At 38.5% G+C, this 22,832-nt stretch overlaps 1 protein-coding gene across 1 annotated transcript; it reads right to left on the bottom strand.

The window, feature by feature from the left end:
* Positions 1–3,576: 3,576 nt before the first annotated feature.
* Positions 3,577–8,103, bottom strand: LOC117305710 (protein NLRC5-like). Its single transcript, XM_033790581.1, has 5 exons — positions 8,037–8,103; positions 7,274–7,327; positions 6,537–6,713; positions 4,881–5,966; positions 3,577–4,340 (listed from the first exon to the last, which is right to left on the bottom strand). The coding sequence occupies exons 2-5, from the start codon at positions 7,308–7,310 to the stop codon at positions 3,577–3,579; spliced, it is 2,064 nt and encodes a 687-aa protein (XP_033646472.1). The 5' UTR covers positions 7,311–7,327; positions 8,037–8,103.
* Positions 8,104–22,832: the final 14,729 nt, after the last annotated feature.

Raw genomic sequence — 22,832 nt, 5'->3', positions numbered from 1 at the left:
TTTATTCAGGGACTCCATCATTGATCCCACTGTTCTCCCTGATGGGACCCCAAGACATACAATAAAAACTGTACAAGAGAAACTGTACATGACCACTGTTAAAATTAAACAGTACATTATGTAGTTATAGGGAAATATTGCACTAAATATAAAACAACTTATCATAAATGAGAAGAACACAGATTGAGATGTACAGCTTTTTATAATTATACCAAAAATTGATAACAATTGTTACCTTCCAGTCCTCATCATGGTGAGCTATGTACAATTTGTGCCTGCAGAAAGTCCAGGCTCTTTGACACTTGTGTTAATGTGTGAAGTCATGATGATGAGTAATCTAACAACAATGTTTGTTATATTATTTGTCTTATCTAGTATAAATGACCATAAATAACGATCCATATCCCATACTACAGATAAGTTCTTAATAAATACAAAAATATACTATACATTGCAATATTTCAGTGGTTTATGAAATGAATTTATTTACATTTAAGCACCATCATGCCCTTCAGTTCATGGTTTGAATCATAGGAACTGTTAAATAGACGCTCTTGCACTGACGTCATACGTGACAACTCTCTACCCATGGGAACTTGACAGAAAATTGTGTGACCAATTTGGGTAATGTCTTCATCAATTGGGTCAATAAAGGTACAATCTCTGATATACCTAAAGACACATTGTATTGCGCTGCGATGTACTGGCATTTACACTGATTTAGTGTCAGTCAACTTCCTCTAATGATTACAGACAATGATTGTGTTATTAAAAACACAAAACAATCAAAGCAAATTGCAAAGGTGTTTCTCTTTTAACTTATCAGATGACATTTAGTGATGACTACCTGTACTAAACTGGAAGTAATCAAGTTGATACATTGCCAAAATATTATTATGATTTTGTTCATTTTGAGAGAAAAGAAAATGTAATCCTATTGGCGGAACTCGGCCATGCAACTTTCATGTTTTAGTATGTTGTGTGTTTCTGGCTGAAACTGCTAGTCATTTATGTAGTGTTGCTAACATTAGACCTACACATGATTATTACTTGAATTTTGTTTTTAACTGCATGAGGTGTACAGAAAACTTGTTAAAACCATAAAGTCAGCTAAAAATGAAAAGGTCACCAATGCGTTGGGTCAAAGTTAAGATTCAGAGGGAGCATAACACTCAGTGACCGGGTTCATACTTGAGAAGTTTTCTCAAGTTCAACTTCTGGAAGAGACAACCCAAGACTTCAAGGGATAATGCATCGTTGGATTGGGAAGTAAATTCATTCTGATCCAACAGTCTCCAATAAACATGTTGAGTTTCATTCACTCAACTAAAGGAAGTACACAGTTGTGCAGAGAAATGACAGACTCAATGACATGACAGATTCACATCTGTGAGTAATTCAGAATGAGTTACAATTGCAACAAATGAGGAGTCTACAATGACATTCTTATGGGATAAGGCTTTGTCTAGAATGTTTGAAATTGTTGTTAACACATTTTATCTTTCAGGATAAAATGCTTGATACATGGGGCCAAAGTGTAGTTACACACGGTGCGGTTTATTGGGCGGTCGCCTTCTTCTACGAGACTTGGGCAACTAGTGACATTAATTGTTCACACTAATATTACAAGCTGTAGTCCATGCAGCGACCGAGGAGGAAATTACGTCGTCCAGCCAGGCTACGTGGGACTGTGATGGCGACTCTGTCAATATTGTTAACACTAGTGGTGGCGTTGGGCCTCTTTGTGGCATAGATTTTGGGACGCGACCAGTCCCAATTCCTCAGTTGGGCCTGACCAAGTTTACTCCACTTGGGTTCCATGTTCCTCAAGCCATCAAGGACAAAATTTGGGAAGGGACGTTTGTTGATTTTTCTTTGTTGTACAAAGACAACGCCAATGGGGTCATGGCGAGAGCTCCCGATCAGAATAACTTGCAGTTTGTAATGGAGGGCAATCAGTTCGTCATAAAAAAGCCAAACATCCTACGCGCTGTGCAGAGTTGTTGAAGTATGCGGAGATAATTCGCACTGCATCAATTCAATATACTGGTTTGGGCTGGCGAACATATGACGAGCAATTTCGTCTAAAGCAAGTATCTGATCCGGGGCGATCGTGGGGCAACCTCGATACTGAATTATGGTTAACAGTAGCCGCTGTTTCAACTCCATTCACCTCAAACTCCAATGTTTGTTGGCGTGCAACTGCACATAATAATAATGGGCACAATCATGTTGTTCAACCGCCTAGGCCTGGTTTGTGTTTTGCGTTCAACAGCGCTACTGGGTGTCACTTTGGTGCATGTAGGTTTGCGCACAGTTGTAGCAAATGTCAGCGTTTTGGTCATGGCGCATTTAGTTGCCGTAACGCTGGGCAATTCAGCTACATGTAATTCCCCGTGAGCTCCCCCGCAAAGCGCTAAACCAGGCTTTCGTGCACAATTGGGAAGCATTCAAGTTGCTAAATCGGCATAACAGCAGGCTCATAAGCCAAATCCAGGGGGCGCTCTAGCGAAGGGAATTAATTATTCTTTTCGTTCTCCCAACTCCAATTAACTGTGCTATTTTGGATTTATGGTTGACAGTGTACCCGTTAACTGGAGATGCAGGGATTTTGCGGTCTGGTTTTTCTAAAGGTTTTTTCATTATGTTTTGATGGACCGCGCGTCCCCCGTGATTCAGGTTGTTTGGCCTCGGCTGCCGAGCGCCCTCAAGTGGTGAAAGAGAAGTTAGCAAAGGAGATTAAGGGTGTATTGCTGGTCCATTTATCAACTTGCAATGTTCTCCAATTGGGCTTGTTGCCATGTTCTCCCTGTGTGACGCGTTTGGCGTTTTTTACGGGATTCACACAGTGTTTCTGTTTTGGGGGTTATAGTTGCAAGTAAATGTACTTTGTCAAATTATGTCTTTCACTTTGTACACCTTGTTCAAGGAACTTACACGCCCATTTGTAATATTGAGTTAAAGTATTGTAACAATAAGTTGTGTTAGCGCTCTGAGGTTCCCTAGGGGCTAAGTTCAACCTCATGTCTCAAGGTGGAATTTTACAACTTAATTAATTGATTGATGGGTTAACCTCATTGTGTAAGGTATGACTAGTTTCAATAATTGTTTTAGTGCATTCTGACTGTGTGCCCACGTGATTGGAGTCAGGTGGGCATGCAGATTAATGTTTGGCCAGGTGCCAGTTAACAAATATAACATTTGTGTGCCAAATAAGTAATAGGGGCGTGGTGCCCATTAATGGTTGTGTCACGTGTACATTGGAAGAAGAAGCCATGTTGGCCAGATTTGTTGTGGTGTGGCAATTGTTTGCCAATTAATTACTTCGGGCGTGGTGCCCAGTAATGGTTGAGGTCACGTGTTCATGGGAAGAAGAATCCAGGTACTGGGCAAATTTGATGAGTGTTATGTGGGCAGAAGAAGCCAAGTACTGGCCAAACAATTGTGGGGTCATGTGTACCAGAAGCTATTTTTATGTGTGTGACTGGCTAGTCATAAGTTTTTCGGCAACAGAGGCTGTGGCAATCAATCAAAATATAATTTGTCTGCTTGTTTTATTCCTATCTGTGTGGTTGTCTACAGCAACTCCAATATGGGCGAATCCAAGCCGATTGATGCATTAATGTGCTGCTTATCTTTATCTGTCCATTTGCTCCCCATGCCGCTCCACATTTCGAGCTTCTTGAGGTGTTTGGTCATTAGCTTCAAATGAGGCGCCCAGAATGATGCACAGTCACTCAATGGATCATTATCTGAGAGATCTAGATCAATCAGATTAGGCATGTCACTCACTGACTCAGCAATGGGCTTCATATCACCACCTGTCAGATTACAAGCCATCAATGTCAGTTCCTTAAGGTGGTTCATTTTCTTCAAATGCTGAGCCCACAATGATGCACAGCCACCCAATGCATCATTATCATTGAGGTTCAGATGAGCCAGAGTAAACACACCACTCAGTGCCACAGCAATGGGCTCAATATCTTTATCTATCAATCCGCACTCTTCCAAGTACACCTCCTCAAGGTGTCTTATTCCCTTCAAGTGCTGAGCCCACATCTTTGCACAACCACCCAAGTCTTGATTCCATGACAGATCAAGTTCAACCAGAGTAGACACACCACTCAGTGCCACAGCAATGGGCTCAATATCTGTACCTTGCAGTGAACAGTTTTGCAAGTCAATATCTTGAAGGCATTCCATTTTCCCCAGTTCAGGACCCCAAATGGATGCACAGCCACCCAATGCTTTATTCTCTGAGAGGTTTAGCCAAATCAATGTTGATGGACTTGCCAATGATGATAGGATTTGATTGGTATTGTCGGCAGTTAATGAGCTGTCTTTCAGAGACAGAGATCGTAAATTGGTCATTAGTTTTATTGACTTTGCCAAATCATCCCCAAACCTCGGGAAATTAAAAACAGACACATCCAAACGTTTAGCCTTTGTGAAATAATCATTTCCTCTGCTGATGGCTGCCACTTGGTTCACAAAATGAAAGAATGCATTTGTACTATCATTATTCCAACTGTGAAGTATAAGACGATCAGTCAGAATTGAACTGATAACATTTGCTGGTGGCAGTTCCTGTGACTGACTCTCAAAATAACAAATAACGACAAGTTCCGAATTCATGCCTTGATGCACCTTCTGTAAAATACGATTTGTACATGCCACATTGTCTCCACAACAAAACCGGAGCAGATAATGATATCGAGAAACATAACGAGAGGCTGGCAACTCAATCTGATCTAGGATTATGTCAAATTCTTCGGTGTTTATCAAGCTTTGCCAGTACATCGCTGCGCAATACTCCAGAAATGTGTGGTGTATAAAAGTTACTCGTTTATAGGTTTCAAGGCCATCGATGACCCTCTCACTAGTGAGGACACCTGCATTAATTGCTGCATCTAACGCACTCTTTTCAAAGTCCCCTTCTCTAAAGGCAAATGACTGATCTTTAGAAAGGAGACTACCTAGAGCAACCTTTCCAATAGAAATCAAAATCTTAGATATTGCATCGTCTTTGATGTCTCTTGTTTTCCTTTTGAATATGTATTTCAGTGCTTTGTTATACAGTCGTGTCATTGTGTGTGGGAGGGTGTTCTTTGTGCTCCCCATCAGCAAACACATGAGCAGCAGTAGCATGGGACTCTTTGCCAAATCAGACAAGGTTTCTGATTGTTTTATCTGCTCTGTAAGCTTGCTAGCCTTGACATGATCATCAGTGAAGAATTTATTCACATATTCCTCTTTATCTGTATGGGAAAACCCCTCAACTCTCACATGAGCATAGGGCTTTTCAACCAATGATGAGTTGATTAATTTGTCAAGGGGGGGACGGGATGTAATAACTACCCAATATTCTGGGCCCAGCTTTCGATTCAGAATATTGAGAATCGAACCAAATGAGGATGTGTGAAGCGGATCAAATTTAAATTCATCAAATCCATCCAAGAGAATCAATACTTTGTCTTGGTTCTTGTCAACAAACTCTTTCAAGGCAGATTGATCTACACAGTCTTTGGTCAGAAGCTTTTCACTAAAGATGGCATCTTCTAAGTTGCTACTTTGTTGCAATGAATGCATTTTTAAAGCAAAAACAAGTTTGAACTTATTGAGTGTCTCACTGTTGCCCCTTGCCCAATCATAAGCAACTTTGTCAATTAGGGTTGTCTTGCCAATTCCTGCTGATCCGCTTACAACAATACGTTTGATTGGATAACCCTCCCTGGTCTGAAAGTGGAAAATCTCTTCACATGAATTAATTTTCTTGTGATGAATCTTCTCTCTTGTGTCAACTAGTTCATCTAAACATAGCTTAGTGTAGATGTCCATTATGTGTCTCTTACTATCATCAACCAATGGGAGCATCTGTATATAGCTACCTGTGCTTGTGTACTTTTTTTTCAGTGCCTTGTTAGCCTTTTGTCCAACAGCTTGAACTTGATCTGGGTCTGGTGTTCCTGTTACGAAATATAAAAATAAACAAAAATTCATCACTAACATGATTACACTCACAACACAAGTCCTTTGAATAAATCTGTTCAACTCACAGAGTTTAACAACTTTTTTTGTGACAGATCCACACCAGCTGGTTTTCACCTCTGAGTTCAAGTGAATGTGTTTGAGGAGGACCACAGAGCTGGATTTTATTTACATTCTTTCCTCTTTTCAAATTCCTTTTCGCCAGTCATGTGATTGCCAATCATGTGACAATCCTATGCAATGGATGTCTGAGCTATGGTGTCTCAAAATAGAAATTTAGTTTGTTGTAAAAATGTTTGGCATGGTTGGTTCATATCATATCATTTCAACACAATTTACTGAATAAGTTGACATGGTGAGATATAACTTAAGTATCATGGCACTCACTAAGCACCATGCATGTAGTTTCCATACCCTACAACCTGGTCCAACTTGAACACAAATTATTTGTGTGGCATTTAAAGCAGAGAACTGTATCAAGAGCCTTTGATTTAGGATTCCTTTTTGTTCTAAAATAACCTCCATGCTAAGATGAATGTGTATAATACCTGGTACATTCTGCTTGCCTGGTAGTATTACTGTAGTGTTATTAACAGGACCAAGGAAGACAGCACCAGGATTCTCGATTGATAAGTTTTGTACATGTACATCTGTCTGTGGTTGGTTAGGACTGGCACTAGATGATTGGTGGCTGGCTTGTTGTTGCTGAAGATCAGGTTCAACATCTGATGACAGATAAAACTTCTATTTAGGTTCACATTCCAGGGAGTGACACTCGTACTTGCTTATTTCAGTATTTGTAAACATATTTCCAGCTCTTCTACACCACTTGATTTTAGTATTTTCCTGCTCAGTGGAAGGATACTTTTCATGTAGCCTAGGGCATTCTTGACTTGAAAATTTGCGTTATACTTGAATGTCTTGTCATGAATATTGACACCGGGTGTCGTTTATACTTTGCTTCAAATCAAATATATTAATGTTAAGTTTTCCTTAGCAGTAATACTTGGCCTATACATGTTGTAAATATTAAAGTCAATTTGTGCTCAGAATATTAACTCAAGTTTTTCCCGACTAAAGATTGACACGAAAATTTCACAGCAAATGTCACAAATGTTATCATCAGTGTTTGATAAAAAACCAATATATTAAATTTGAAGCTGTTGTGATGAATAGTTTTAAGCCATAAACCATAACGGACCACATGAATGATGATTGGCAGTGAGCTCTGTTTGGTTCAGTCAAGATTGGTTCTTCAATTCACAAAGTGGAAACAAATCTTTACCTCGTTCATCTTTTGACAACATCTGCTCCTCTTTCATGACACAAGTTTGAATATCTTAAAAAATAACAACGGAAAAACAATGACAAACCGTGATTATCCAATTAAAATTAGAGTTTGGAAATATAATTTTTGTATTTTTTTTTTTCAATAGCTCTGTCATTTTTCCCATGCACCATAGACTACATAAAAAGTAAAGCAAAGTTTGTCCTGATCCAACATGGCTCATCAGACCCGTGATTATAACTAGCTATATTCCTTGGCATTCAACGACTAAGACCATTAAGGCCCGGTCACACAGGCCCAGATAACGAGAACGAAAACGATAACGATAAAAATGCACGCCCTCAATTGGTTGAATGAGCGTGGACGTATTCTGCGGGGAGCAATTCAACCAATCGCGAGCGTGCATTTTTTCGTTCTCATTTTCGTTCTCGTTATCGGGGCCTGTGTGACCGGGCCTTTAGTCTATTCCTCCTGGACAAGATGCCAGTCTATCGCAGCTTACTCCACAGCTCTCGCCGGTACCCACTGTGTACTCCCGGGTGGAGAGGAGCAAATATGATAAAGTGCCTTGCTCAAGGACTCAAATCTTGCAATTGACCAGGCCAGGATTTGAACCCTCATTCTATAAATAACAGAATTCCGGCCAATGCCCTACACTGCTCGGCCCAACATCCTGATCACGGACTGCATACATAGATTAATTATTGACTTCCCAATATGAAGAAATTAAAACCATAAAAGTTTTAAAAATCAAAATTACCTGTTTCATCTTGTGATAGACGTAACTTCTTTTGCCCACTTTGCAAACCAGGTCTTGGACTCTCTGGAAGAATTTAGAGCCATAAAGTATGTTAAAAAAACTTAAAGCGCAACAATCAGCGTTGTAGCTAGGTCAAATTGAGTTTTGGCTAAAACATGCCTTGTATTAATCGCACTTCACGTAAAATAAGATTTGGTAAAATTAATTGTCCAATTCTGAATCCAATATTGAAATATTTACCTCTTTTTTTGCCTGATGAATTCTTTTGCTCCATGCTGCGTCTTCCTCACCACCTTTATGATCTAACGAAATTGTGAAAAACAACTTTACTGTTTGTTTTAAGTACAGAAGTCTAGCATTTAATAGTATTAAGCAAAGTGTATTTGGGTTACCATAGTCACTTAATTTTACATTTTTGGTTTCACTCGAGATATTTGTTTTTTTGGGGGAATGTTGCATCACTTTTTTCAAGATATCACTGCATCACACAGATATACTTAAACATCAAGGAAAAACCTAGCATTTATTAATATGAACATAGCCAGTCAACGAGATTCCACGCACTTTGCACTTAAATTTGTTTGAGGGATGTAAGCTCTTTCATGTGAACTTGTTTAATTCATGGGATCTTATAGGCGCGTTGAGTTATGAGGCGTTGAAAATGGCACGAGGGCACTGTTCGTCAAAGGTTCAGGTGCGCGTAACATGACGCGCCAGCGAGATCCCAATTTTTTTTTTTTTTTTTATACTTTTGTTATAAGCCCAACTGGAGGTTTCAAAAAATGTTTTACTTTTGTTGGGACGAGCTTGGCGCACATTTTTGTGTTTACAGGGAATGTACTATTCATTTCTTGAGGGTCTTTTGGCCCAAACTTTGATAACTGGTAACTCCAAAATCGAAAGCGTCATCAAACTAAAATTTTGGACTTATTCATTTTGGTATGATGGTGCATCACTCTAATTTTTTAGAAGAAGATCTGCGAACCCATGAATCACACCCCCCCCCCCCCCTAATTTGGTACATTCTTACAGCCAGGGACTCTTAATAATTGGTAATTGGTAAGAATTGATGTTAGATAGGAAACAAATCATTTAAAGGCACTGTACACGTTTGGTAATTGTCAGAGACCAGTGTTCACACTTGGTGTATCCCATCATAAGCATAAAATACCTAGCGGAAGCCTGTGAAAATTTGGGCTCAATCGGTCATCGAAGTTGCGTGAAAATGACGAAAGAAAAAACACCCTTGTTGGACGAATTTCTGTGCTTTCAGATAGGAATAAAAGATTTCTAGCCAGAATTCTTTTAATATTTTAGTGAGAAATTACCTCTTTCTCAAAAACTGCATTACTTCAGATGGAGTTGTTTCCCACAATGTTTTATACTATCCACAGCTCTCCAATGCTCGTTACCGAGTCAGTTTGTAAGTTAATATTTGTTTTGAGTAATTACCAAAAGTATACTTTCCTCCTACTTATAAGAACTTACATTGTCATTCGCATGTAGGGCCTGTGTGTTTAATATTAAGGACTGATTTGTGTTGTGTTTAATGTTCTAAGGTTCTTCACCTAGGGATCTGTGTCGATCATGTGATTCAAAACGATGTGATTCAAATCATTTTCAATTGCTGGGGGCAGAAGGTTACATTAACAGAGGTTCTTTTATTAACTCATCTTTCATTCGCCGCTTGGTAGTTCCCATAAACATTTGAATGACTATAAAAATATATGATATATGTACTTTAACTTTACTTAATCAATGATGGTGGATCTCCCCCCCCCCCTTCACCACCACCCTCTGGTTACACCACTACAGTTGTGTCATTATTGTTGATAATAAACCACCACTGGTCAACCAATTTTCTTGCTTTTAATATTCTGGGAGATAAAGGAACAATGAAAGTACAAGCCACAAGGGGCAAAGATTGAAGAGAGAAGGGGCATCGATTGAGTATTACTTACCAAAGACTTTGTGGTGTCTGGCGTAGTACAGACTGCAGATATTACTTAAACCAGATCAAACTTCAATAGTGACAAGGTGAAAGACGGTAGAAAATCAAGCTTTTCCGGACTTGAGATTTCAAATATCAGACGAGAAGTAGTTGAATACAAACACATGAAGTTTCCCTGTACACATTTGGAAAATAATTGTTGTTAAACAGGAAAGATTTTACCACTGTGTGGAAGAATGCACCTTCTGGCTTCATTAGCCCTACTTATATAATTACTGTGTAATAGCCTGTATGTTGAAACTGATGGAAGGGCGTTGTCTCAGTCCGGGTTTCCCAATTCATGTCACCTGAGCAGCTGCATCAATCATGTGATACCTGTCAACCAATCAGTTTCCGTAGTTTTATGTGATGTAATCTTTTTTGTTAATGATTTGCAATTCATATATTGATAATTCCCAAAAATTTTTTGTTGGATTATGAAAACTTGTGTACTTGAACTTTGACTGTTTAAACAGAACATTAGACTGAGGTACAATGGCATGAATCTGGCTGGTGCGTTGGTAACTGCGTAGGTAGGGAGTATCAAATGACGTTACAAACAGCAGGCATGAGAATCTTCCGGTTTAAACCGGAATTCCGTTTTTTTTCCTTTCAAAATTGTGGTCTCCGAGTTCGATGTGAATTTGCTATAAAATTCGGGGGGTAGGTTTTTGGAGGTATACATTTGGATTTCTCTAATCCCTCTTCTCTAGTCAGACAATGTAAGTTTACCTTTGTAATTGTTATTATCGCGGATCCCCACACTTCGTTCATGAAATACCGGCACCTAAACAATAAATTGCCGTCCAGCAGCTGGCCCAATTTATGGCTTGTTGTCTTCCTGGCATCCCGCATGCATACAGCAGCAGCGACAGATGTATAAACTTGCCTCATTCCTTGCTTCGTTTATAGTGGTACGGTTCAATAATGTTTGCGTGTAATGCGCTTGTTGCTGCAGCAAAGATAACACGTGTGGAGACTTTTGAAAGTCTACTGAAAAAACAATGCACGTGTTTGCACCATGTGTACTGTGTACGTGCAGGTTTGCACACGAACCAATGAGTAGCGCGGCACGAATCTGAGATCGCCGGCAGGCCATGGTAAACTGGTACCTGTTATTGCCTCACAACCAGCGAAAGATATATTGGGAACCAGCGTACACACTGTACGTCCGGACGACGTGCTTTCTTCATTGGTTCTATTTCTATGTGGGGTCTAATCTCAACCTCGTTCCAGTTATACCCTATGCTGAATACCAACCTCTTTTACAAAAAACACATCGCTCTCGCCAAATATATAGGCCTATATATATTTTAAAATGTGCGTCGCCGACGGATCGTTAAAATCACAAACATTTAATTGCAAAAGAATTTCTTTTACACAACCGAATTTCGAATCAAGAACCTATAAAAATGGTTGTTGGTGAGAAAAAAAGCATTTTCAAGGGCAGAAATAAGGGATAAGATCGTAAAGAAAATTAAAAATTAAACAAACCTATTATAAAAAAAAACTAAAAAAAGGAAAAATCACACAAAAGTAGCTCACTTCTACCTGAAAAAATAGGTGTCAGAATGCATCAAAGACCACCACAGAGCTTCTAAAATACCCAGAGCTCCCAGGGCCCTTAAGCGGCCCAGGGCCCTTAAGCGGCCCAGGGCCCTTAAGCGGCCCTGGGCCCCGGCCGTAAGGGACTTCGCGCTGCGTGCTCGTATTGTGTGCAAAAAATATGGAATATTGAAATTTCCAATCAACTGAATTTTTTCCTGTTTTTTTATCATCACCCATTCTCATGCCTGAAACAGGGACACTAGCTAGTAATAAGCAAACTCAGTAACCATTTTGTTTCTTAGAAACATTAGACTGAGGTACAATGGGATGAATCTGGCTGGTGCGTTGGTAACTGCGTTGGTAGGGAGTATCAAATGATGTTACAAACAGGGACACTAGCTAGTGATATTAAGCAAACTCTGTAACCATTTTGTTTCTTAGAAACATTAGACTGAGGTACAATGGGATGAATCTGGCTGGTGCGTTGGTAACTGCGTTGGTAGGGAGTATCAAATGATGTTACAAACAGGGAGACTAGCTAGTGATAATAAGCAAACTCTGTAACCATTTTGTTTCTTAGAAACATTAGACTGAGGTACAGTGGGATGAATCTGGCTGGTGCGTTGGTAACTGCGTTGGTAGGGAGTATCAAATGATGTTACAAACAGGGACACTAGCTAGTCATAATAAGCAAACTCTGTAACCATTTTGTTTCTCACAATCCCAGCTTAATTGGCGGGGAAGAGGGGGGGAGCCTCCCCTATGTTTCTAAAATGGTTCAATACATTTTAAAAGTAACCCCCATCAACAAAACAGATTGTACAATCCCACATCGATCTTTCTCCGCCAAAAAATAAAACCAGTCTGTTTTTACAAGCAGTTTTGTAGAGGTCAGTGGTCTCAAGTGCACTTTTATTTGGCTTAATTGGGGGGGGGGGGGGTACCCTCAAAGCCTCTCCCCTACTTTTCCTGAGTGCATGGACATATTTGATCATGATTTTTTGGCAATATCTCAAAAGCGCGGCCACCTATTAGAAATGAGATTTTCAGATGTTAGTTTTATTGTATACATCTACATTACTGATTAAAACAATCAAACGGTTCTAACAAACTTAAAGGTATGTGTACTTTGCCTTCAAAGGGTCTGTATACAATTGGTAATGACTCTGAAAATTAGGGGGGGGGGGGCGTTTGATAAGTACTCCATGTATATTTTCTTTAATACTTAGGGACCATGGATAAATTAAGAACGCGGCCGCCCGCGGTCAGACTCGTTCTAGAACGAGTCCGTCCCAAAATTGTTACGCGCCCGTCCCAAGATTGATTAAGCGCTTCACTGATTTTTAAGGTCCCTCATTATCGAACTCTATTGTTGGTGCCTTTTGTTGTTCAGATTACATGGACAAGGCAGCTTGCAAGTAAGCCACAAAGGGGTGAAGGATTAGTGTTTGCGGTCTAGCTCAGGTATACACCAGACAATGGGTTGGAGATGTCCATGTACAGCCAACCCTCAAGTTTGCCAAAGCCAATACAATAATATGCTACTGCCATAACAAGTTGAAGTGGTGACTATTATTCTTAAATTTGAAATCATTGCCAACTTATTTTGTATCTACATCTAATTGTTACATTAGGACCCGTGTTTACAGAGATGATTACACTTACAAGATTCGTTCATAAAGGTACCGCGAAATCATGCTGACCGGCACGCAATCACAAAAAAACAAAACGCAAAATTATATCGTAGTACACAAACACTCCATCTTGCTACACACTCACACACAGTGTTTTCAATATTCAGGCCTAGTAGTCTTGTTATTTTGCGTGCAACAAACTATAATGCAAGAAACATTGAACGCTAGAGGGCTTTCCTAAACAATGTGATAGCGGGAGAGCCGCCCTCCGTTGGAAAAATTGCGCAACAGCTTACAAAATTAGTTTCAACCGCCTTGAGATTAAGACTTTCGGGAGAATCTGGTGTCCGAAAATTGCAATACTAACCAGCGTTGGTGCCCGAGCTAAACTCATATAACATTGGCGCCGTCTCTGGTACCTTGGGCAACGTGGTGAATTTTCAGCAGTTCCTTGGGAAATATTAAGCGTGTTTAAGAAAAACTTCATAACGTGTTGGCTTCATTGTTCAAACATGAAACATTTTGGACACCTTGGATGTACAAAAAAGAGTATAGTTTTACTGTTTAATGTAAGATGTTTTTCCTATTGACTTTGTTTTACTTTGGGGGATTATTTTGCATGGCGGTCGTGCAAAGACGTAGTATTTTTTATTTTTTAATCTGCAGTTGTGTTTTGACTTATTGTGTGAAAAGGGCTACAACTTGGGTTTATCTACCCAGATAAGCCGATTATAACTACACAGTGGTTTTCGGCCTACACCATTGTTCCTTTGTTATACAGTGGGTCTTCCTCGAGACCCGGTGGTTGAGGAGAACGCGTTCCACTCCGTAGTTTTTCTTTTGTTCGTTTTGTCACGCGAAGGAATGCGTCGCGACGCGGTCGTTCCCGTGACATAATTTATCCATGGTCCCTTAAGTCTTTGGTGTTCCTCCATGCCAACTAAAGACTTCTCACCTAATTGTCTGATATTATTTTGCAGTTGACTTTTAAAAACTGTTCATAAATACCCCAGACAGTTTCTCTACTCCTGGTGGAGAGCGCGTCACGTGGGGGTGTTTAAACGGTTGATAATGACCAGTGTTTATAACCAGTTGGCTTCCGCGTGTCAGGCGCGCAAGATTATCATGCAGAACGAAATTCATAAGTATTAGTAACATCGTGTAATCTATTTCTAAGCGGGCATGCGTACACACAACCTACGCGCAACAGACTCTTCACAGTTTTTGAAAAAAATATTTCAAACCTCAAATTTTTAACTGCCAAAGTGTCTGTAATTGTATTTTTTTAACGTTTTTTTTTTTTAACAAAAGGGCATTTATGAATGGGAATAAAAGAGTAGTGACTCGTTCTTAAACGTCCGTTTAAAACCTTGCAGGCGTTGCCGGTTTTAAACGGCCGTTTAAGAACTCGTCGCTACACTTTTATTGCCTTATTAATAAACATGAAGAATCTATCAAACCAGCTCTGCAGCCAGTGGTGTAAGTAGACACTCATTGGGGAGCAGGGAAGCGGGGTTAAAGACATTATTTGGAAGTGATTATATTGTTATATCCCTCTGAGCACCGTCCCCTTCTGGTTATGCCATGGCATGTAGCTGATGCAAAGACACGCGTTGGGATGATAATATTGATACACTAGACAATTAATCTGGTTGCTTTTGATATCTGGGATAAAATATTATTTTTTTGAAGGGACCAAGAAACGTGCAAATCAGAGGGGGGGGGGGCGTCAAGGGATTGGGAGAGAAGTAGGCAAGGATTGAGTATTACTTACCAAAGACCTGGTGGTGCCTGGCGTAGTACAGACTGCTGAGATTACTTAAACCAGATCAAACTTCAATAGTGACATGTTTGAAGATGGTAGAAAGTATAAATTTCTGGATTCAGGATTTCAAAAATAGACAATAAGTGAGATCATTGAATACAAAAATGCACTGAAGTTTGCCAACAAAGTTGCAACAACCATCATAAGACATGGAAGAATCAACCACCATCAAAGAATGATCATTCTGGCTTCAGTGTTAAACTGATAAGAGGGACGTTGTCTCAGTCTGGGTTTCCCAATTCATGTCACCTGAGCAGCTGCATCGATCATGTGATTCAAATTAACCAATCATCAGTTTGGTTTTTCCATAAATTTGTGTTAATAGTTTGCAGTTCACTTTGTTATTTCCCATAAACTTTTTTCTGTTGGACTATGAAAACCTGTATACTTGAATATTGACTGTTTAAACAGAAAATTACACCACAAACAGAAGATTAAATCATGTCATTTAAATTAACCAGTCATCAGTTTGTAAAGTTTTTTTCTGGCATTTTTCCATAAATTTTCTTTAATGATTTGCAGTTCATATTTCCCATAAACATTTTGTTGGGCTATGAAAACTTGTGCACTTGAACATTGACTGTTTAAACATAAGATAACACTAAGGTGAATAGGGAAGAATCTGGCCGCTGCATTGTTATGACTCTCCTTTAGTAGGTTCATTCCATTAGCTTCATAGGTGAGGAGAATCAAATTATATTACAAACAGGAACCCTAGCTGGTGATAATAAGCATGCTCTGTGACCATTTTGGTTTCTTACAATCCTCAATCCCAGATGATCATACTCAGTGATTTTATTTTTTTAATAAAACCAGTCTATTTTTCCAGCAGTTTTGTAGACAAGTCCCTCCCTAGTTCCTATCATAATGATGTGGTCTAAAACACTATTGCCATGTGGGGGTGGAAGGGGGGGGGATTTATAAAAACAACTATAGACTCTATTGAATGTATAGGGTCCACTGTCTGGCTACAATCAGCCACTTGAAGAAGGAATGATATACATTGGAAATCAAATACTTAGTGGATGGGGCGTGGGTGTTCCCATTATTTATTAATTGAGCTAAAGGAGGTTAAAAACATGGGGGAACATTTGATATTGTATCGCATGCTCCATCTTTGATAGATTTGGCCCCCTAGAATTTTGGTCAGGATCAATCATTGTTTGAGGTGCTTGGGGTGCCAAAAACTAAGTGTAAAGTTTTGACTGGACACCGAAATGAAATTGGATGTCCGAAGCGATCAAGGACTTACGGAGGCCTAAAACCCTTGTGTAAATTTTGGTAAAACTGAATGGCTATTTTAAACGAAAATTATCAGGATTTAAAAAATAACAAATGGCAGATGCTCATAAATAACATCTAGTAAATTGACAAATACCAGAAAGTTCTCTTAAATGGACTAGTCATTTCATGCAGGTCCTGCTTATGAGTGTCCACTAAGACATTTTTATTTGTCTGCCCTGTTCATACAAACTTTTGCAGAGAGTCCCATTAGATGCATTTCACATCAGTTCAAATGGTCCACTAAGAAAGTTATTATTCCAGTAGTTTTCCCATCTTTCGTACCAAACAATTTTCCATGTGTTTTCTATTGAAACATGTAAATAAATGTAGGCCCTAATGCAAAAAAGAGTCATCATTAATTTTGCAAAATAATTCAGCTAAAATGTTTATAAACCAAGGACATTTTTATATGTCTGTGCGGTTCATGTTAAAGGCAGTGGACACTATTGGTAATTACTCAAAATAATTATTAGCATAAAACCGATTCCAATTGGAAATAGATCGATTGGATGGGATTCCAATTGGTAATGAAATAAATAGATAGGATTCCAATTGGTAATGAAATAAATAGATAGGATTCCAATTGGTAATGAAATAAATAGATAGAATTCCAATTGGAAAAAATCAATTCAACGAGTAAAGGGGAGAGGTTGATATAAAATATTGTGAGAAGCGGCTCCCTCTAAAGTGACATAGTTTGCGAGAAAGAAGTAGTTTTCCACAAATTTGATTTCAAGACCTCAGATTTAGCGTTTGAGGTCTCGAAATCAAACATCTAAATGCACACAACTTCGTGTGACAAGGGTTTTTTTTCTTTCATTATTATCTTGCCACTTTGACGACCAACTGAGCTCAAATTTTCACAGGTTTGTTATTTTACGCATATGTTGAGATAGACCAACTGTGAATACTAGTCTTTGACAGTTACCAATCGTGTCCAGTGTCTTTAAAGATGCTACATGTATGTCAGATTTTTGCCCCAAACATTAAAAAATATATTTTTTTGAGTGAATTTTACTTTTAATGGTCAGGAACCATGACAAAAATTTAAAACGCTTCTTATAAAACACATATTGGTAAGCAGACACTCATTGGGGAGCGAGGAAGCGGGGTTAAAGACATAGTTTGGGAGTGACTATAGCTAATGGAAGTGTCGTGGCCGAGCGATTAAGAGCACTGAATTCAAACTCTGGTGTTTCTGATCAGCAGAGTGTGGGTTCAAATCCCCAGTCATGACACTTGTGTCCTTAAGCAAGACATCTATAACCATTCCTTCGTCCTTCGGATGGGACATTAAGCCGTTGGGCCCATGTGTTATGTAACACATGTAAAAGAACCCAGTGCACTTATCAAAAAGAGAAGGGGTTCGCCCCGGTGTTCCTGGTCCGATCGGCAGCAAATTGCGCCACAGCACCTTAAAGCATTACATTGTGCTATCAGATTTAGGTCTCATAATTCAAACGTAGTCCTACATCTTGCAGGAAATACTGTATGTTACAGCGCCAGGAGCGTCACTGGGTGACGGACATGTGCGCTATATAAGAAGCCACTATTATTATTATTATTATTAGCGTATTGAACCATTCCCTGTGTATTTTTCAATCTCTCTGAACACCCTCCCCTTCTGGTTATGCCATGGCATGTAGCTGATGCATGGACACAGGTTGTGATAATAATATTGATAGAAAATACCGCTTTATTTTTTGGGAAGGAGCAAGAAACGTGCAAATCAGAGAGGGGGGGGGGGATTGGGAGAGAAGTAGGCAAGGATTGAGTATTACTTACCAAAGACTTTGTGGTGCCTGGCGTAGTACAGACTGCTGAGACAACTTAAACCAGATTAAACTTCAATAGTGACATGGTGGAAGACGGTAGGAATTATAGCTTTCTGGATTCACGATTTCAAAAATAGACAAGAAGTGAGATCATTGAACACAAAATGCACTGAAGTTTGCCAACAAAATTGCAACAACGGTCAAAGAATGAACATTCTGGCTTCAGTGTTATTACTGATAGAGGGGTGTTGTCTCAGTCTGGGTTTTCCCAGTTCATGTCACCTGAGCAGCTGCATCGATCATGTGATTCATATTAACCAATCATCAGTTTGTAAACAAAAATTATTTGTTAATAATTTGCAGTTCACTTTGAAAACTTGTGTACTTGTGTTATGACTCTCCTTCAGCTGTATGGGGACTATCAAATGATAATGAGCATGCTCTGTGACTGTCTGGCTATATATCATTGTGTAAATAGACTGTTTTGAGGTAAATTAAGTACTACATTTCCCAAATAGCGTTTGTGTGTTAGACTTTGACTCGAGAGTGAGAAGGGAGGTTTTTCCAGAGCACCTACACAAAATTGGTATCAATGGAAAGCTTGTCCCATGAGTAATTTGATAGTAAAACAATTATTGCCATAGGTTCATTATTAACAAATTTGTAAATAAATAAAACGTGAGTTAGCCTTGATCAAGGCTGTGTAGACAATTACTCTAGCTAAAACCATAGAGCAAGGATAAAGCTAGCAGCCACCCGAATGCGATACACTGGACAGTATTGCTAATTGTCGGCTCCCTCTTAAAACGTAGTAAAATGTGTGTCTTTTCTTCCATTATTCTCTCGCAACTTTGACGACCTATTGAGTTCAAGTTTTCACAGGTTTGTTATTTTATGCATGTTGAAATACAACAAGTGAGAAGAATGGTCTTTGACAATGCGCCTTATTTTTGACCGCGCGAGGGGGGCTATAAATAGTATTTTTTATCACTTCTGGGGGTACTTGGATTCACCCTGCACAGATTAATGTACATTTCAATTATTGTAGTGTATGCATTAAGCTTGGGTTTGTGGCAGCCAGTGGGTGCATTGGACCGATCTCTTCATTCTATAAATGGATACAAATTCTGGAGTATAACACTGTAAAGTGTGTTGAACAAAGACAAATTGACTTGAGTGGGAGTTGAACCCATGACCTCTGGAATAATTTAACTGCACTCTACAGTCTTCTGATTGTCACTGGCATCCTAAACAAAGATGTTGACAAAATAGGGAGACCACCAACAACATGGGGCTAGTATTTAGCTTAGTTTATTTAAAGTGATATGGCCTGTTACTCCGGAGGCCATTAGTTTAAATCATGCCCTAGTAAATTTTTCTTTGATCAAATGATAAATTTATGCATTCCTATGTTTCATTTGCTCAAATTTTAAGGAACTGAATTTTAATTTTGGATTTGTTTATATACTTAAAGGTTACAAGAAACACCTGAAAGACAATTTTGAGGAGGAACGTGTCAAACCCATGCTGCTTGCTGGATGCTGCTTGCTGGATGCTGCTTGCTGGATGCTGCTTGTTTGATGCTTACTGCTCAGACATCTGGGTCTGAATCAACATGCTGACTTTATTCATTCTGCCGTCATCAAGACAGTCATACAAAACAAAGTGAGTTCTGATTCTTTGTTGCCTTCTGTTTTCCCTATAAGAACAAATAGTTAATGGCCTGACGTTTCGACCCTAGCAGAGTCTTTCTCGAATGCTAAAACCCATCTGTTCCCCCTATACCTACAAAAAAGACTGTTGTAACTTGGGTCAATATAAGACCAGGAATTCCAGTGAATATTTGAGCACGACACTTGGCCATAATTGCTTCTCTTCACCCAGGAGTAAATGGGCTTGATTCTGTGGTTGATTTGGCTCAATGCTCTACATATTTGACAGTATAGGCTGTGGACTCCCTAGTATGTAAGGAGTTGAAAAACAGAGCAGTGATAAATATTAATGCTTATTGAGCATCAACATTTGTGGACACATCGCCATAGGTCCATTGTTATTATTATTATGAAAATTGTGGTGAGTAAAAACCAAATTTCCAATACTAAAAAGAAACTTAGAAAATATACTCCTACAAAACCTAAAAATTGAAGGACTACATTTTGGGATTGATTGGACAAAACCAAATTTAATGTAAATATTTGTTTTTTATTTTATCTTGAGGCAAGTTCCAACTCCCCTTAGAAATAACAACTATTAACTATTACAATAGTCATGAAGACAGTTTCAGATGAACTCTGTTCAAAACACTTTTAATATTTATATTTATTCATTTTTCTCTGTTGAAATCTTGGATCATCCAAAGTTGTCCAGGGTTTTAAATTGATTACAGTTTAACTATTTTATTGATAAAGTTATAATTATTTCAACTCAATTTTATTAATGATTTGTCCATGCTTAATGAAAACCTGTTTGATACCAACTAGACTTTAACTTTGGCACTTTGTATACATTACACAACATGCTCAACCAAGCACAAGTATCTGTGCAAGAAATAAGAAACCTGTGAATGGTAACATCAGAGTCATGAGAAAAAAGCGCCAGACCCAATTATATGTTTCCAATATTTTACAGCTTCAGATTTCTGACTCAAGAACAAAACTTATTTTTGTATCTGTTTAAATATAAATATATATATAAAAAAAAAGGAAATCTAGCATTTCGGAAACAAAATATTCAGGGGATGTTTTCCAGCATAACCATCTTTATACCATGCACGTTAGGTGTAAATCTCTAAACAATAATATTTCCAATTTTAACAAAAGTTAACAATTTTAACAAAAATCAAAATTAGTAATCTTACCAAAATTATGCACACCCTTTGAACTGGTTTGGTTATGGGAAATATTAACAACCAAGATTTAATACTTGAGGCATCAATGTTTGATGAAAGGTTTAGATTGATAGTCCAGCAGGAAGGTATTCCCATAAACTTTGTTTATTAATCATTTTCAATTTGGTAAATTGCACATGAATTAATTTCAAACAAACTGACATTAAAGCTTAAAATGGTTTTTTCCATTTGTATGAAGCTCAAACATGAATTTGAGTGACATCAGGGTCATTCTTTGCAGACCCGGTCACAATAACAAATTTGGTTTATTATTTCTTTTGATAAATACCCAGGTAGCACTATCTTTTGGAGTTTTAGTTGAAATTTTCATATTTTTGCACATTGGGCGTCTTTTTAAGATGGAATGACCCATTAGAAATACTCATACATAAGTACCCCAGACAGTTTCGCTATTCCTATTGGTGGAAAGTGCGTCATGTGGGGGTGTTTAAACGGTTGACATGACCAGCTGGAGCTGTTTATAACCGGTAATAGCATTTGTGCGGTTTGGCCCACAATCATGTTCCCCAAGGTGACCGATCTCCACGCGCCATTTTAGCCCATGGATACGAGAATGCATTACTATGCGCACAAATGCATATCCAAAAACTGTCTCATAAAAATGCATCACATGTACAGAGCTCAGACATCGGAAAACAGATAAGTTTTTACAGAGTTTCCTACTTAATTACGAAGAGGAATAAACAGTGGTGACTCGTTCTGAAACATCCGTTAAAAACCGGCAGGGTCGTGGTCGTGCGATTTATTACACGGCCAAGACCCTACCGGTTTTAAATGGCCGTTACAGACCTTGTCACTACCCTTTTATTCCCTTATTATTTTAACAAAGTGAACAATTTTCTTTGAATATTCACAAACCAAATCATACATAGGAAAAGATAATTAAGTTATGTCAATATTCATCTTGTTTACATAATGCGTTATGTAAACGAGATGAATTATAATGTGTTCCAGACTTAGACAAATAAATGAATATTTGGCTGTACAAATAGTCAATGTAACAATGTTTACAAAATAATACTCTTTTGCATTCCAGTGCATCTCCTGTCAGGCAAGATGCTTCACTGTTCATATAAGATTAATGACATGATTGATCATAATTGTATTGTATTGGTCTTATTTATTCAGGGACTCCATCAGTGATTCCACTGTTCTCCCTGATGGGACCCCAAGACATACACTAAAAACCATACAAGAGAAACTTTACATGTTCAAGGTTCAAATTAAACTTACAATATTTAGTTATAGGGAATTATTGCACTGAATATAAAACAAGTTATCATAAATGAGAAGAACACATATTGAGATGTACAGCTTTTTATAATACCAAAAGTTGGTAACAATTGTTATCTTCCAGTCCTCATCAAATGTTAGATTTCTTCCATGGTGAGCTATGTACAATTTGTGCCTGCAGAAAGTCCAGGCTCTGTGGCACTCTTGTTAATGTGTGAAGTCATGAGTAATATAACAACAAGGTTTGTTATATTATTTGTCTTATCCAGTATAAATGACCATAAATAAAGATCCATATGCCATCAGGCCTGATACTTCACGGAGGCAACGGAGGCGATTGTCTCCATTGCCCCTTGCCATTGCCTTGGTGCCCTTGAAATGCTCCAGTAGAAATTTACAATTTCCTCATAGGGTGCCCTTTACCAAAGAGAAAATGCCTTGGTGCCCTTGCCCTTTCAAAAACGAAGCATACAGGCCTGTCCCATATTATAGATAAGTTCTTAATAAATACAAAAACATACTATACATTGCAATATTTCAGTGGTTTATGAAATGAATTTATTTACATTTAAGCACCATTATGCCCCTCAGTTCATGGT

Source organism: Asterias rubens, unplaced genomic scaffold (assembly GCF_902459465.1).
Source record: "Asterias rubens unplaced genomic scaffold, eAstRub1.3, whole genome shotgun sequence".
Classification (NCBI taxonomy): Eukaryota; Metazoa; Echinodermata; class Asteroidea; order Forcipulatida; family Asteriidae; genus Asterias; species Asterias rubens.
This window is presented reverse-complemented; position numbering and strand designations above follow the sequence as displayed.

Bases quoted from the DNA above. Each gene is read 5' to 3' on its own strand.
- LOC117305710 (XM_033790581.1), bottom strand. From the start codon at position 7,310: ATGAAAGAGGAGCAGATGTTGTCAAAAGATGAACGAG. The intron at 5,967-6,536 runs GTATTATACACA...ATTTCGTAACAG, and splicing joins AGGCAAGCAGAATGTACCAG to GAACACCAGACCCAGATCAA. The intron at 4,341-4,880 runs GTGAGAGGGTCA...TGTCTCTGAAAG, and splicing joins TAATGCAGGTGTCCTCACTA to ACAGCTCATTAACTGCCGAC.